The sequence below is a fragment of the Gracilinanus agilis genome, chromosome 4, assembly GCF_016433145.1.
Source record: "Gracilinanus agilis isolate LMUSP501 chromosome 4, AgileGrace, whole genome shotgun sequence".
NCBI classification, from domain to species: domain Eukaryota; kingdom Metazoa; phylum Chordata; class Mammalia; order Didelphimorphia; family Didelphidae; genus Gracilinanus; species Gracilinanus agilis.
In genome coordinates, this window is record NC_058133.1 from 209,574,991 (window position 1) to 209,592,547 (window position 17,557).

Genomic DNA, 17,557 nt, shown 5'->3' on the forward strand with positions numbered 1-17,557 from the left:
TCTGGCCCTCCAAACCTCCTGACTCCCCCCAAATCTCACTCCACCACTGCCGTCTTTGGAGTGAGATAGAATCCAATTTTATTTGTAGTTGAGACCTTGGCCAAGAGGGAGGGCGGCGGCGGCGGCGGCGGCGACGACCACGACGACGGGAGGCGGCTTGGGGAGGGGACGGCCCTCCCTCCGACCGACTGTCCCCTATCCCGTTAAGACTCGGGGTACTGCTTGAGGGTGATGGAGGCCCCGCTGCTGACCATAACGGCCGGGTAGAGTGGCTCCAGGAAATTGGTGAGAAAGCGGTAGATGAGGCTCATGCCCCCCGCCACGCCGTAGAAGGAGAGGCAGCCGGCGGGGTAGTCTAGGGCCACGCCGATGGTGCGGTAGTAGCCCCCTTGCAGCACAGTCTGCGTGTTATTGTGCCACACGGAGAACTTGAGCGAGTCCCACTCGAGGCACCACGAGGCGCTGTTGCGGCCGATCAGGTAGACGATGTTGCGCCGGGGGCGCCCGCTGGGCGGGGGGCTGCAGCTGTACGTGACGCCTACGCAGACCCACGAGTTGGACACCTCCGCCTCCCAGTAGTGCTGGCCCTCGGCCATGCTGCGTGTGCACAGCACCTGGGGCCACTGGTTGAAGCCCGGGAAGGGGCCCGAGGCGTAGGGCTCGAGAAGGATGCCCAGGTTCAGCACCGAATGGGTCTCCTTGAAAAGGAACAGCTCCTCGCTGGCGGTGGCGGAGTCAAAGTTCAAATTGCAGTAGCCTGATGAGGGGGATAAAGAAGGGGAAGGAGGAGAGGACAGCGTTGCAGACCCGGGACCAAGAGAGGCCGGAGCTCGGGACTCCCGAGAGAAAAAAAGAAGTGCTGATTTGCCTATCATATGTGTTAGTTATTCCATTCAGCATTCTGGGGACCCCTGATCTCTGGGGACTCTTCGGCCTCTTTCCCTCTAGTCTCCTCTTCACACAAACTGAGCTGCCTCAGCCTAGAATGATAACCGGTTGGGTCTTCTCCAGGTTCCTTTAGCAGGGGTTCAGAGGGAGGCTGGGGATGACACTTACCTAGTCAGAGACCAGCTCTTACAGGGAGGGACCCCACACTTAGCACAGTGCTTGGTGTACAGCAAGTAGCTAGTAAGTACTTGTTACTGCTGAGGGACTGTCGGTTGAGCACCTATTGTATATCTAGCTGGAGAGAAGGCACATGGGAGTAGGAAATGAATCGAGGGGCTACTATCACAGGATCCTTGCTAAGCCCTGTCAAAACTCTGTCCTGCTAAGGAGAGGATACAGATATGGTCTTCCTACAGAAACTTTTCATGAACAATAACTGGAATGCAAAACTCTGTTAGTATGTCTCTATGGGGTGGAGAACATTCCCTACCTGTCCAATCAGGAAAAGCTCTCGGTAGAGGGTGGCACTTTGCGGTGAGTGTTGAAAGTTGGGTCTTGGTTATGAATTTGGGTATGAAACAGATGGCAAGTGAAGTGCATGGGGACTTAGCTTGTGGAAGGAGGCAGGGGACAGAGGGGGGACCTGGCCCCGTTAAGGCCAAAGTAATATGGTACTATCTCCCAGCTTTGCCCTAGTCCCATTGGATGCTAGCAATCAACCAACTGTGGCCAGAGGTTGTGCCATATCCAAGACCTTGGCTATCTATGTATGGCAGAGCTAATGTCGGGGTCAGGAGAAGCCTGGATCTCCAATTTGTGCTTTCCAGTATGAATTCTTCTCCCAGTAGACCTATAGAACTTCCACATACCTCCTACAGGACTGCCTAAAGTCATCCCTGAAGTTTCCAGGTTATTTGTTTAGTGATTGGGTGGGGAGAGCTAGAGAGGGCTGGTATCTCTCCCAACAGAACAGAATGGAAGGAGCATAAGTAGCAGAAATTACTTTTTTTTTTTAAACCTTTACCTTCTGTCCTAGTAACAATTCTAAGACAGAAGGGCAAGGCCTAGGCAAACAGAGTTGTGTTTTGCCCTGAGTCACACAGCTAGGAAGTTCTGAGGTCAAATTTGAACCTAGGTCTTCCAGAGTCCAGGACTGGTGCTCTATCAACTCTGCCACCTAGTTGCCCCCAGAAATGACTTATGAGTGAAGTTCCTCCAATTCTACATCATCAAGTTAGAACAGACCTTAGAGATCATCTAGTCCAATCCCCTGATTTTACAGATAAGTAGAAGTTTAGAAAGTTAAATGATTTGCCCAGGGTCACAGGTAGCAGAATTGAGATTTGAATCCACGTCTTCTGACACCCCTTTCCCTACTTCACCTTATTGTTTTCATCCTCCTCAAAGGGCAAAGCACTCCAGGACCCTGGACTCACATTTCAGTAGATTCTTCCTGTCCACAGCTGAGGGCAGGACCTCATAGGAACGCATCTTAATGCCTAGGGGAGACAAAGACCCTTTGGTAGGTGCAGTGACTTCAGTTGAGAAAAGCTCCAGACTTCCTAACAGCTGTTTTCTCCCAGTCACAGGGGGTCAGGTTACTGGACAGAGTGGACCAGGGCACAGGCCAACCCCCACCAAAAAAAGTATCAGCAATGTAGTCTCTTTACCCTCTCCCCAAGTTCCTTTCCAACTAGGTAGAGATGTATGGAAGGATAGAGGGACAAACAATCCCTAAACTCCTCTTTGTTCCTTTCCTCAGCCCTCATTAAGCCCTCTTAGCTGATAGACACTCACCCTTTAAAAGAAGCTGGTTGACAAAACGGAGGCCCACTACAGCTAGCTGGGCCCGCAGCTCTGCCAGGATCTCTGAGAGCCGAGGAAAGCTGTTTGTTTCTTCACAGGTGGTGCCCAGTAGTGACTCTGTGCAGGCTGGAAACCGCTTCAACCTCGGGAACTCCTAGGAGGTGGGATGAGCTGGGGCCAGGGACCCAGGGAGAGGAGCCTTCTCTGTCAGCTGTGTGCCAGGCACTGACTGGGAGCTTCTTGCTGCCCCAGGGGTGGCAGCTATGGCAGTGAGGGAGGCGGCGCGCAAGTTGCCTGTCTTTCAAATCCTGTGCCTTCTTGTCCCCTCTTTTCCCTCCCCATCTCCCTCTTTTTCTTTTTTTGATCCTGGCAAGTGCTCCTAACTCGGGGTGCTGACATATTTATGGCAAGACATGGCTTAAAGTATGGATCAGTTACATGGGTAATTGAGGAGTTCACTTTTTTTTTGGATGAGGGTTTCTGCTGAGCTTTTCTTGTTTCCATTTATTTATTATTTATTTTTAACCTCAGGCTCTAAAAATAGAGTTCTGTATAGGATAAGAGGACAGGAATGCTCCTGCTTGCAAATCCATCCTTAGTCCATTCCATTTCCCCTCTGGTCTAGACTAGAGGGGAAAGGGGACTGTAGGGGGAGTTTGCACCTCTAGACCTGGCTTAGCATGACCAAGGTAGTCATTCAGAAAGAGCATGACACAATGATTATAAGTTTAAAGATGGAAGGGACCTTCAATGATTAATGTGTTGCATTCCTTCTTTAAAGATGGAGGGTATCTTGGGGGGGGGGGTCAATAATCTGACTTCCATGGTGCATATGAGGAAATTGAGACCTTAAGGAATTAAGAGACTTGTCAAGGATTGCCAGAACTAGAAAGTATCCAAAGCAGAATTTGAACTCGGGTCTTCCTGACTCCAAATACAACACTATCTCCTAGTTGCCTCTGATAGAATTGATCATATCAATAATGCCTTGTTATCCTGATATAATAGTAGAAAGATTAAGGAAGAACTTTCCAGTAGCTAGACAGCTAGGTAATGCAGTGGATAGAGCACTGAACTTTGAATCAGGAAGACACATCATCATGAATTCAAATCAGACATTTACTAGCCACGACCCTGGGCAAGTCATTTAACCTTGTTTACTTCAGTTCCTCATCTATAAAATGACCTGAAGAAGGAAATGGCAAACCAGTCCAGTCTCTTTGCCAGGAAAATTCCAGATGGGATTGTAAAGTGGCAGGCATGACTGAACAACATCTCTTAACTGCCTCTCGTGGGAAATTGAACTATTGCCCTGATATAATAGAAGGATTAGGGAAGAACTTTCCTACAAAAAGGGAGGGTTGAGAGTTGTAGAAGGGCACTGAGTGTGGCATTCTTTTCTATTCCATCTTGATGGGGGAAGTTGGAGTAAGGCTCTGTCCTCAGTTTATAGCCTTTTGAAGCTTCAGGGCTCATTCGGCAGTACTGATTGCTTTACCCAAAAGGTGATCAAGGGAATGGACTCACTGAACTAACAAGGAGGGCAGCATAGCTCCCTCTACGGTGATTATGTGGACAGAGCTCATTCCAATATAACCCTTTAAATCTTTGCTCCTAATCTTTCCTATGCCAGCTGAATTCTCACTTATTTGAAAACATAATTCAAAGGTAAGATAACCTCCAAGAAGCTTCCTTAACTATTGTATCTCCTACTACCTAGCTGGTAATGACTTTCCGCCCCCCCCCCCCTTCATAGGACTTTGCTTGTACCTTTCCTAAGCACAAATGTTTTACTTTAAACAAACAAACAAAACAACCTCACCATCTCTGTCTTAGAATCAATTCAAAATATCAAACAGTAAGGACTAGGCAATGGAGGTTAAGTGACTTGCCCAGGGTCACATAGCAAGGAACTATCTGAGGTCAAGATTTGAACTCAGAACCTTCCAACTCCAGACCTGACTCTCAATCCAAGAAGCCACCTAGGTGCCCCAAATACCTTGCTTTTGTATTATAAGTGTTTGTGTAAATCCTATCATCCAAGTAGACTGTGAACTCCATGAAGGCAGGGACCATTTATCTTGACTTTGTATTTCCCTGCTGCCCTTAGTAACATTCTGTGCATACAGAATGTTACTAAGGGCAGCAGGGAAATACAAAGTCACATACCTGTTGAATTGAATTAAAAAAAAAATTTTTACACCCTTATCTTCCATCTTGGAGTCAATACTGTGTATTGGCTCCAAGGCAGAAGAGTGGTAAGGGTAGGCATTGGGGGTCAAGTGACTTGCCCAGGGTCACACAGCTAGGAAGTGTCCGAGGCCAGATATGAACCTAGGACCTCCTGTCTCTAGGTCTGGCTCTTAATCCACTGAGCCACCCAGCTGCCCCATGAATTAAATTTTATAAAGAAGAAACTGAAGCCCAGAGATATGATAGGATCATAGGATTTAGGAATAAGGAGGGATTTTATAGTTCATCTAGTCCAAACTAAAACTCATTTTACAGATGAGGAAACTGAGGCCCAAGGAGGTTGAAAGACTTGTCTTACTACCTGTAAGTAGTATTGTTAAGTAAAGGGTTAGGATTTGGTCCTCTGATTCTACATCTCTATTATTTTTTAAACTCTTAGCTTCTGTCTTAGAATCAATACTAAATATTGGTTCCAAGGCAGGAGAGTAGTAAAGGCTACAATTGGGGTTTAAGTTACTTGCCTAGAGTTCAGACAGTTAGGGAGTGTCTGAGGCAAGATTTGAATCCAGGACCTCTTATCTCCAGGCCTGGCTCTTAATCCACCAAGCCATCTAGCCCTGATTCCACATGTAACAGTGAAGTGCCTTGCCCTTGGTTGCAGAGCAAGTCAGTGGCAGAGCCAAGAGTAGGACCCAGGGCTTCTGATGCCTAGTTCCAATGGTTATTCTTCTGCAATGAGACCTAGGGAAGGGGCCACTTATGGGATAAGGGGCAGCATTATGCGAGGTACTCCTACCTCTAAAAACTGTTGGTCACTCTGGTTGGTAAGCAGACTTCGGAGCCAGACACTATCACCCTCTAGTTCTAAGAGGCGACTGTGGCTTTGTTGGATAGAGCTTCCCAGCTGACCCAGGGCAGCTGCCTCCTCCTTTTCCACAAACTCCAAGACCTTCACCTGCAGGCGCTTTACCTCCCTCCCGATGTCCGCGAAACAACGATTAACATCCTCTCTTACTGTCTGGATCAATTTCTGGAAGGGGAGGAGAGAGGAGTCCCTGACCTACCCCCACCTTGGGGATCTTGAGCCCAAGACTGGGAGGGCCCATATGGCACAAGGTACTTTCTAGTGTCTGAGCCAAGACCCTGCCCTTAATCCCCAGTTGAGCCCCTTTGGTGAGGGAAAGAAAAGCAAATGCCCAGTGGTTTGGACAGTAGCTTAAATCTAGAGCTAACCCATGGGCTTTGCCCTAAATTGTCCCCAAGGCCAGAAGCTAGCAAGCAATGGAGTTGGAAATCCAAACAAGGCATTCTAACTCCTTTCAGTTAGGCTCTGGGGAGAGACTCTAACTGTTCCCATCTCAGTTTAGCTCATCCCATCTCAACTGATCCTATCTCATCTTATCCCATCCCATCCCAATTGATCCTACCTATCTCATTTGAGCTCACCCCATTCCAGCCTCCCTCAAACCATTTCATTTAGCCAGAGAAGCCAAAGATGGAGGTGTTGGATGGATGCTGGCTCCCTGGATGCCTTTCTAAGCCCTGTAACATCCTACTGCAGCCTGACTTGATACCCTGGAAGCCCGGGTTAAAGGATTTATGCCAATCTTACCGTGAGGAAGGCTACCCGACCACGATGCTTCTGGCTATCAGATGCAATGATCAACATCTGGTTTTCTACATTGGCTTGGACTTTCCGAACTTCTACCTGGGGCAGAGGGGAGGAGATGCAGAGGAAGTCACTCCCTTCAGAAGGACAGACTTCAAAGTCTTCCCTCCCCCCACCCCTGCCCAGATTTCTCTTTTCCCCTCACAACTGCTGCATTTCGGAGCTATTGAAGTCCTTTCATCCAGTTGAACCCCTTGTCCAGAAGCAATAGACAGGTGCAGAGACGGACAGACATAGAAGAATTATGGAATGGAACATTGGAAAGAACAGCCTTACAAGGATGACAAGTCCATCAGAGACCCCATTGGAACCCCCTTCCAAAAAGAGGCATCAGTGCCATATTGCAACATGTAGCACCAGATTATTTTCATGGAAGTGATAATAGTCTGCTCTTTTCCTTCTCCCTTAACTTCTTTCTAGCACATCCAGGGCCCACATGTTGCTCTGCAAAGTACTAGGCTCTCTTCCTATTTCCAGACCTGAAAGCAAGAAGTGTGTTATTGGAAGTTTGGGGGTCCTTGAACTACATTTCCCATGAGCCCACTGGCTTCCTGTCTTGCGTGACATAATGATGTAGCAATTTTCATTTTATTCTTACAGAAGTCACTTCTAGGCCTGGTCCAGAAAGGAGTTGTTGTTTTGTTTTTTTTTTTCTCTCTCTTTTTTAAAGCCTTACCTTCTGTCTTAGTGAGAATTCTAAGACAGAAGAATGGCAAGGACTAGGCCATGGTGGTTAAGTGACTTTCCCAAGGTCACTCAGCTAAGAAATATCTAAGGTCACATTTGACCCAGGTCCTCCCAACTTCGGGCCTGGTGCTCTGTCCACTGTGCTATACTTAGCTGCCTTGTGAAAGGAATTTTCTCACCCTTAAAATGAGGACAGAGGCAGCATGCCCTAGTAGATAGTCAGCCTTCAAAACCAGGACAGTCTGGGTTTAAGGTCTGGACCTGATTGGGCAAGTGACTTACCTTCTCTCTGTACCATGACAACACTCTAAGATTCTAAGTTGCATAGAAGGAATCTACATTGGTAAAGAGCTCCCTATTCCAAAAGAAATCACAGGTTCAGTTCCCTACAGACCAGGGGCTCTTTTTTTTTTTTTTTAAGATTTTTTTTTTTAAATTTTAAACCCTTAACTTCTGTGTATTGACTTATAGGTGGAAGAGTGGTAAGGGTAGGCAATGGGGGCCAAGTGACTTGCCCAGGGTCACACAGCTGGGAAGTGTCTGAGGCCGGATTTGAACCTAGGACCTCCCGTCTCTAGGCATGGCTCTCAATCCACTGAGCTACCCAGCTGCCCCCCAGGGGCTCTTTTTTTTAATATTTTATTTTATTTTTCAAATTTTTACTTATTTTTCAGTTTCATGTAGAAATAATTTTTGACAATTGTTTTCTGACATCTTATGATTCAGATTCTCTCCCTCCTTCCCTCCCTCCCCCCAAGGTGGTAAGTGGTCTGCTATAGGTTATACTAGTGCTTTCAAGGAATACATATTTTCCTATTCCCCTTGTCATGACAGAAGATACATATCACATATATCAAATGCTCATAAAGGAAATAAAGTGGAAAATGGTGAGCTTTGATATGCACTCAGATGCTATTAATTCTTTCTTTGGCTATGGATAGCATTTTTCATCATGAATCCCTTGTGTTTATCTCAGATCCGTGAATCACTGAGAATAGTGTATTCCTTCCCAGCTGATCATCATGCATTATTTCTGATACTGTATACATTGTTCTCCTGGTTCTGCTTACTTCACTTTACATCAGTTCATATAAGGCTTTCCAAGTTTTTCTGAACTCATCCTGCTTATCATTTCTTAGAGTGGAATAATATTCCATTATCACCATATGCCATAACTTGTTTATGTATTCCCTAATTGATGGACAGTCTTTCAGTTTCCAATCTTTTGCCACTATAAAGAGAGCTGCTAAAAATATTTTTATACAAGTAGATCCTTTTCCCTTATATCTGATCTCTTTGAGATAAAGACCCAGTAATGGTATTGCTAGGTCAAAGAGTATGCATGGTGGGGGTGGGGGGTGCTAGATGGCTCAGTGGATTGAGAGCCAGGCCTAGAGATGGGAAATTCTGGGTTCAAATATGACCTTAGATACTCCCTAGCTGTGTGACCCTGGGCAAGCCACTTAATCCCCATTGCCTAGTCCTTACCCCTCTTTTGCTTTGGAACCAATACACAGTAATGAGTCTAAGGCAGAAGGTAAGGATTTAAAGAAAAAAATTTTAAAGGATATACATAGTTTTATGGTCCTTTGGAGTGGGTTCCATTTGGCTCTCCAGAATCAGTTCACAGTTCCATCAGCAGTGTATTAGTTAGACCAGGGATTCTTAACCTTTTTTTGTGTCATGTTTTTGGCAGTCTATGGGCCCCTTCTCAAGATATTTTTAAAAATTTGTGATTGAAGGAAATGCTAAATTTTAGTCAGATGTTAGTACAAATAAAAATGTAATTATTTTCCCCATCTGAGTTTATGGTCCATTTGGGATCCATCCATGAACTCTAGGTCTTGCTATATAGATACATTTAATTATGTTTGGATTAAGAATCATAAGACATGGATTAGTCCATTGCCTGGTGATTCTTGGTTAACAGAGGACAGAGGGAAAGCAAAACTACTCAATCCTAGCTTACTTCTGCCTTTTCTAGCTAGAATAACTGTTGGAATACATAGAATATGTAAAAAAAGTAAGATTACACATAGGATGGAACTGAAGCCAAAGAGAGATGAGATTTTAAAAGAGTAATTATGCCTTAAAATGATCATATGCACATGTGCAAAAATATGTATAGCAGCTCTTTTTGTGGTGGCAAAGAAATGGAAACTGAGGCAATTTCTCAATTAGATCTTCTCAATTTGAGAATGATTGAAGAGGTTGTGGTTTTGTGCTGTAAGAAACAAAGAAGGGGATCGTTTCAGAAAAACCTAGGAAGACTTATACAAACTGCTACAAAGTGAATAGAACCAGGAGAATAATGTACACGGTAATTAATGATATTCAACCCTGAATAACTTAACTGTTCAATACAATGATTGGCCAGAAGTCCAAAGAACTCATAAAAAAGTCTATCTACCTTCAGATAGAGAACTAATGAACTCAGAATGCAGACTGAACCATATTTTTACCTTTATTTTTCTTGCTTTTTTTGTTTTTATTTCAAACATGATTATTGTGGAAACACGTTTTGCATGGCTTCGTGTGTATAATGGGTGTCATTTTTTACCATCTTGACTAGTGGGGAAGGGGTGGAAGGAGAGAATATTTAACTAATAATAAAAATAAGTATTTCTAAAACTGAGCATATACATTCAGGTCCCAAAGAATTATATTCTAGAAAATTGAAAGAATTTGGACATGTCACTTTTGAATTAAATGCTAGTGATCTCTGAGGAGTAATGAAGCACAGGAGATATTGAATGTTCTAATTTTTCAAAGAGGAAAAAAGTAGATCCTGGAAACTGTTTGCTGTCAATTCATTGGTAAAAAATTTTAGAGTGGATTATTAGATGGGTAGTTCATGAACACTGAGAAAGAAATAAAACACCATTAACAGGAAGCATTAAAGGCTTCTGTTAAATAAACCAACCTTATTTCCTTTTGGTTAGGATTGGTAGCTGGGGACAGACTTTGAAGCAGTCCAAATCTAGTCTCAGACACTAACTAGCTATGTGACCCTGAGCAAAGTCACTTAACCCTGGTTGCCTCAGTTTCCTCATCTGTAAAATGTGCTAGAGCAGGAAATGGCAAATCCCTCCAGCATCTTTGCCCAGAAAATCCCCAGTGGGGTTGATGATGAGTCAGACAAGACTAAAAAAAGAAACAACTTAACAAAAAATGAAAACAACTGGTATCTATGTAGTACTTTAAGGCTAGGCAAAGCATTTTACATGTCAACTCACTTGATTTTCACAACCACCCTGGGTGGTAGTTGCTATTATTATCTTCATTTTACAATTCAGGAAACTGAGGTAGATGGCAGTTAAGTGACTTACCCAGGATCTCCTAGTTAGTGAGTGAAACAGGATATGAATTTAAAGTCTTTTTGTTTCCAGCCTAGCACTCCATCCACTACATTGCCTGGCTGCTCCTACTGAGAAATGAGTGACAGGTCTAGGGTCACTTAGCCTGTATTTGGCAGAAACAGCCTTTACACACCCAGGTCTTCCTGACTTCAAGACTTGCTTCCTATCTACTGCACCCCAGTTGAGTCTTTCCCCTCTCACCTCCTCCCCCACAAATCTCAAGAGGTTGGAACTATGGACTTCAACTAACAAGATAATACAGTATCGAATAGGATAAACATAAAGAGCTCCACCACCAAGGTTTAAAAAAGCAACTCTCAAGTAACAGGGTGGGAGAGAATAGTTTCTTTGAAAAAGACTAAAAGATTTTAGTTGGCTTCAAACTAAAGATGAGAAAACAGTCCAACGTGACTGCCCAACAAGGAATAAGACTGTTATTGTTCAGTCGTTTCAGTTGTATCCAACTTTTCCTGACCCCGTTTCTGGGTTTTTCTTTTTGTTTGTTTGTTTTCAATGCTATTTTATTTTTTCCCCAATTACAAGTAAAAACGATTTTTAACATTTCATTTTCTAAAATTCTGAATTACAAAATCTCTCCCTCTCTCCTTCCTGAGATAGAAAAGCAATTTGCTACAGGTTAAGTATCTTTGTCAAGAAAATTCTAATTTTTAAATGTCTTCTTCCAAAACATGACTAATATGGAAATATATATTTTATATGATGTGTGGTCAATATTAAAAACTTATTTCCATATTAGTCATGTTGTAGAAAAAGACAGCTTTAACAATTGGAGTTTTCTTGGTAAAGTTACTAAAGTGGCTTGCCATTCCCTTCTCTAGCTCGTTTTTACAGATGAGGAAACTGAGGCAATCAGGGTGAAGTGGCATGTCCAGGGTCAGTTAGCAAGTGTCTGAGGCCAGATTTGAATTCAAGAAGAGTCTTCCTGATTCCAAGCCTTGCTTTCTCTGCACTGTCCCACCTAACTGCCCAAGGAATAACATACTGAGCTATTTATTTGAGGATTAGCACCAGGTTAAAAGAAATGACTGAGTCTCTTGCTACAAATAGGATGGTGAGGAAGTAGCTGTGTTTTCAGGGTCACCCAGCTAGGAAGTGTTTGAGGCTGGATTTGATGAATCTTCCTGACTCTGGATCTGGTACTCTATCTTATATTGTGCCACCCTAATAAGTATAAAGCCCTTTGCAAATATTGAAGTGCTAAAAATATATGTGACCCTGGACAAGTCACTTCACACTGGTTGCCTCAGTTTCCTCATCTGTAAAAATGAACCGGAGAAGGAAATGGCAAACTACTTTAGTATCTTTGCCAAGAAATTTCCAATTTTTAGAGATGTCTTTTACATCATGACTGATATGAAAATGTTTTCTACATGACTGTGCAAGTATAATCTACAGCAAATTGCTTATTTGTCTCAGAGAAGGGACAAGGGAGGGAGAGAATTTGTAACTCAAAATTTTAGAAATTGAATATTAAAAATTGTTTTTATGTGTAATTGGGAAAAAATAAAATAGTAATGAAAACAAACAAAAAAGTCTGTGGAGTTTAAAGCTTTAATAACTTCAGAAATATAATTGCTACAAACTTACAGAAAGCAACATCTAAAAGGTTAATTATCTAAAATTTTAAGATGCTGATATGTTTCTTAAAAATCAACATAACCTCTATTTTGTGCTCTATCTCTAAGTCAATTTTCAAAATTCATAAAGACTTTTACATTTGCTGCTAAATGACAAAAAGTATTGCATTTGTAATCCTACCTTAATGTTATCTAAAGAATAAAGTATCAGTGCATAGAGGAGAGTTTTGATGTGGATCCGTGAGAAAATAACTCATGGGACCAAAGTGGGCAACCCAACAGGACTACTGATCATTGGTCTAAGAAAATGTTCTCCAGAAAACTAAATTATATTTTAAAATTTGCTATTTGAAAGTCACAAAACGAAATAAGTGAATAAGAAATTTAAGTAATTACACTCTCAAATGATGCATTTTGCGTGTCTATAACATTTATGCCTCTGAAATTATTAAAGCTTTTAACTGTTCTGGGACTTTTGGGGCATGCTGAATAAATGCCAGATATTATTACTATTATTATTTTTTAAACCTTTACCATCTATCTTAGGATCAATACTGTTTCCTTGCCTGTAAAGTGACCTGGAGGAGGAAATGGCAAACCACTTAAGGATCTTTGCCAAGAAAACTAAACCCCCAATGAAGCCATGATGAGTTGGATACAACTGAAACAATGAATAACAAAAATCTCATGCTCTATTTTATGTATTTATTTTAAAACTCTTACCTTCCCCATTAGAATCAATACTGTGTATTGGTTTCAAAGCAGAAGAGTGATAAGAGCTAGGCAATGGGGGTTAAGTGACTTGCCCAGGGTCACACAGCTGGGAAGCGTCTGAGGCCAGATTTGAACCTCCCATCTCTAGGCCTGGCTCTCAATCTACTGAACTACCCAGCTGCCTCCTCATGCTTCATCTTAAACCACAGAGTCTATGACTATATTCCAGCTGGGTTAAAAGATTGATGACCATAGGCTAAAACTGATTCTTGGCATGGATTGAGAAGATATCTAGTCTTTGCTGAGTCTCCACTAAGGAATGTGAACCCTGGTGTGGGAGAGATAGGGAGTTTCATTTGAAGAGATGGGGAGAGCAGAGTGATTGGCTGGACATTGCTGAGAATGGACATCCGTATCCTATCTTGCTGATGGGACAGCAACTGGGAAGGGAAGGGAGTGTGGGAAGAGAAGTCAGTCAGAACCAGTGTGAGGAATGCTTGAAGAGGTCCTGGGTTCCCATAGTTAGACCCACCCCAGTTCCCTGGTCTCCCTCAAACATGGCTGTGATGAGGTATCCCTAAGTTTGTAGTATGTCTGTCTCCCCTTGAGCTGTTCCCTCATTCTGAGCTTTCCTCCACCACAGTGGATGAATCCTAAAAGCTATGGAGTTTTGCTATTATTATTACTTTTCCTAGTTCTAGAAAATAATTAAAATGAAATATAAAATAGTTCTATAAAATAAAAGATTACTGAATGAGTAATTTAATTTAGGTCAAATTGTCATTTTTATTGTATTAGGCTCAGCCTACCCATGAGCAATTAATATTTTCCCAATCATTTAGATCTGACTTAGTGTGAAAAAGAAATTGTGTTCATATAAAACCTATTTTTGTCTTGGCAAGTAGACTCCCAGGTATTTTATACTTTCTAGAGTTATTTTTTTTTTATTTTTTAAACCCTTACCTTCCGTCTTAGAATCAGTACTGTGTATTGGTTCTAAGGCAGAAGAGTGGCAAGGGCTAGGCAATGGGGATCAAGTGACTTGCCCAGGGTCACACAGCTAGGAAGTATCTGAGCTCAGATTTGAACCCAGGACCTCTCATCTCTGGGCCCAGCTCTCAATCCACTGATCCACCCAGCTGCCCCCATCTAGAGTTATTTTTAATGAAATTTCTCTTTCTATCTTTTGCTGCTGGTCTTTGTTGGAAATATATAGAAATGCTGATTATTTATGTGGGTTTATTTTATATCCTGCAACTTCACTGAAGCTATTATTTCAACTAGTTTTTTAGTTGTTTCTCTAATATTCCCTAAGTATATCATCATATCAAATGCAATGAGTGATAACTTTATTTCCTCATTGTCTATTCTAATTTCTTCAACTTCTTTTTTTCTCTTATTGCTAAAGCTATTAATATAATATTTTATATTATATTTGTATATGATATATTACATGTAAAACATAAAATTTAAATATATACTATAATATATTAAATATGTACTGTAACAAAACATAATGTACTATAACATATAACAATATACTATAATATAACATAAAAACAAATAACATAAATAGCATAACATATTATAGCATAATATAACATAACATAACACAACATAACATAACATAATGCAATATACTATAATATAGCATAACATAATATAATACAAAATCACATAACAACATAATATAATATTCATAACATAATATAACAACAATATAGTATAACATAACAATATAATATAGCATAATGTAACATAATATAACATAACATATATAATATAATGTAACAGAATATAACATAACATAATACAACATGACATAACATAATATAACAGCATAATGTAACATAATATAATACAACATAATATAATATACTATAATATGACACAATATATAACAACATAATATAACATAACACAGCATAGCATAATATAATATAACAACATTACATATTATAATATAACATAACATAACAATATAATATAGCATAATGTAACATAATATAACATAACATATAATATAATGTAACAGAATATAACATTATAACATAACATAATACAACATGATATAACATAATATAATATAACATTGCATAATACAACATAATATAATATACTATAACACAATATATAATAACATAACAATATAACACAACATAGCATAATATAACAACATTACATACTATAATATAACATAATATATAACATGGTACAATATAACACAATATAACAACATAATCTAATCAATAATTAATAATATTCAATAATAGTGCTGATAATGGGCATCCTTGCTTCTGGAGTTTTCTAAAGGCTCCCAAGTGGAACGGCAGACAATAAAAGCCTCCTCCCTTCCCTGTTCCCCAGCTACCCTCCCTCACCTCCTTGCGGGCTCGCTCTTCCTCCAGCGGGATGGTGTCGTGATTCTTGTGCTCCTCCAGCAAGCAGGCCCCACACACACAACAACCCTCTGTCCGGCAATAGAGCCGCTGAAGCTTACGGTGTTTGCGGCATAACTGGGCTTTGAGATCCCAGATGGGCTCCAGCAGCCGGTGGCCCTGGAAGACCTGGTCCTCATAATGAGTTCGTAAGTGGTTCTCACAGAGGGAGGCTGCACACTGCAGGCACGACTTGACGGATTTGAGTTTTTCGGGGGAGCAGAAGTCACAAGGGATATCTCCAGGCCCTGCCACTGCTCTGTTTGGCGCTGGAGTCTGGTTCTGGGTGAAACAGGCCACGATCTCTCCCAAGATGACGTTCTTTCGAAGGTGGGGTCTGGAGGTGAAGACCTCCCTGCACTGGGGGCAGTAAGGTGTTTCTCCCATGGCTGCCTGGTGGTCCCAGTAGTCCTGAAGGCAGTTCATGCAAAAGTTATGCCCGCATGCTGTGGTGACTGGGTTGCGAAACACTTCCAGGCAGATGGGGCAGAGGACCCGGTCTTCGAAGATGCAGAGGCTGTTGCTGTTACTCATCTTGACTTGGGCTTGTGGGATGATCTTAGGGGGCAGGGAATGAGGGGAAGGGTTGAGTCACGGTGGGTCAGATGGGATGTGATGCTTGATTCAGTCCTGGGAGGGCCCTGGGGAAGGGAAAAACAGAAGGAGATGTTGTACATTCTGCAGATGTCATACACACTATTAGCTGTGTGACCCTGGGCCAGTCACTTAACCCTGTTTGCCTTAAAAAACAAACAAACAAAAAAACCCCAAGACACTTCCTAGCTGTATGACCCTTGACAAGTCACTTAACCCCATTCCCTAGCCCTTACTGCTCTTCTGCCTTGGGACCAAGACACAGACTTGATTCTAAGAAGGAAGATAAAGGTTTAAAAAAAAAATATTTGTTGAATTGAACTGGAAAGAAATCACTTCTGTCTGGAGTGTGCTAGAGCCAGCTGGCACAGGCTTTTGAGAGCTGATTGTAAAATATTTTCAGTGTGAGCATTTATAGCTCAGAAATTGGCAAATGTTACCCATCAGGGCATGATTTATCTTTTTAATGATTGATGAAAAAATGTGACTAATACTGAAATCAATAATGCAGCCTGCTCAGAGGCTGGGTAGGGGTAATAGGGATGGGAGGCGGGAGTAGCTTCTCTGTCTATAGGAAAAAAGTGGTGGGACATTGTCTCCCTTGTCTTAGGGGGAAACTTCAAAAGAAAGGGTTTCTAACCTTTTTCTGTCCCAGGACCTACATTTAAGCTTTCAGTAAACCTTCCTGGACCCCATAATAGGAAAAGGAAAAAAAATTATAGAGTTAACCATGTGTATTCATAGAAACAAAATAAAGAAATTAATTTTAATAGTTAAAGGCTAATAAGAGGTCTTGTAATTTACCAAATATTCCATGTACCTCCTTAATGAGCTTTTCATACTCCTTAGCACTATGTGTACCCCAAACTGGAACCCCTGTCCTACAGGATGGATTAATCTCTTTAGCTTTCCCGACAAATAGGCCACTTGGGAAGCATGGAGTCTCCCCAAAACCAAGAGAGAAGGGAGGGCTAACCTAAGGAGAAGGCAGTAAGAAGACAAAACTCAAGCTGAAACATGATAGTGTGGAATTTGGGATCATAAGACTAGGTTTGAATTATTATTATAAATATAAATCCTTACCTTCAGACTGAGAACTGATACTGTGTATTGGTTCCAAGGCAGAAGAGTGGTAAGGGCTAGGCAATGGGAGGTTAAGTGACTTGCCCAGGGTCACACAGGTGGGAAGTGTCTGAGGCCAGATTTGACTCCAGAATCTGCCACCCAGCTCTCCTCTAGGTTTGAATTCTGTCTCTATTACTTAAGATGACCAAGTGTGATCTTAGGCAAATCCCAATTTACTCTCCCTGGTCCTCCATTTTCTTATTTTGCAAAATTAAAAAATTGTACTTAAATGAGACTTTTAAGGTTCCTCCAGGATGTAAATTTAAGACTCTCTACTGAACTTTTTCACTGGCAATGGTGCAGTGGCTCCAAAGACTGAACATTGTGTTCAAGGTATAGGGCAGATAATAATAATAACAAGAATAGCAACAAAACAACAATTAGCATTTATATAGGGGTACATGCAATGTTTCATTTAATTCTTACAACCATCCTTAGGTAAATGCCATTATTTTTAAAATCAATTAATTTAGAATATTTTCCCAT

At 41.6% G+C, this 17,557-nt stretch overlaps 1 protein-coding gene across 1 annotated transcript; it reads right to left on the reverse strand.

Annotated features, from left to right (window-relative positions):
• Positions 1-203: 203 nt before the first annotated feature.
• LOC123244298 (E3 ubiquitin/ISG15 ligase TRIM25-like) lies at positions 204-15,886 on the reverse strand. Its single transcript, XM_044672694.1, has 6 exons — positions 15,296-15,886; positions 6,500-6,595; positions 5,684-5,917; positions 2,686-2,848; positions 2,325-2,387; positions 204-757 (listed from the first exon to the last, which is right to left on the reverse strand). Exons 1-6 carry the CDS (start codon positions 15,884-15,886, stop codon positions 204-206), a joined length of 1,701 nt encoding a protein of 566 aa, XP_044528629.1.
• Positions 15,887-17,557: the final 1,671 nt, after the last annotated feature.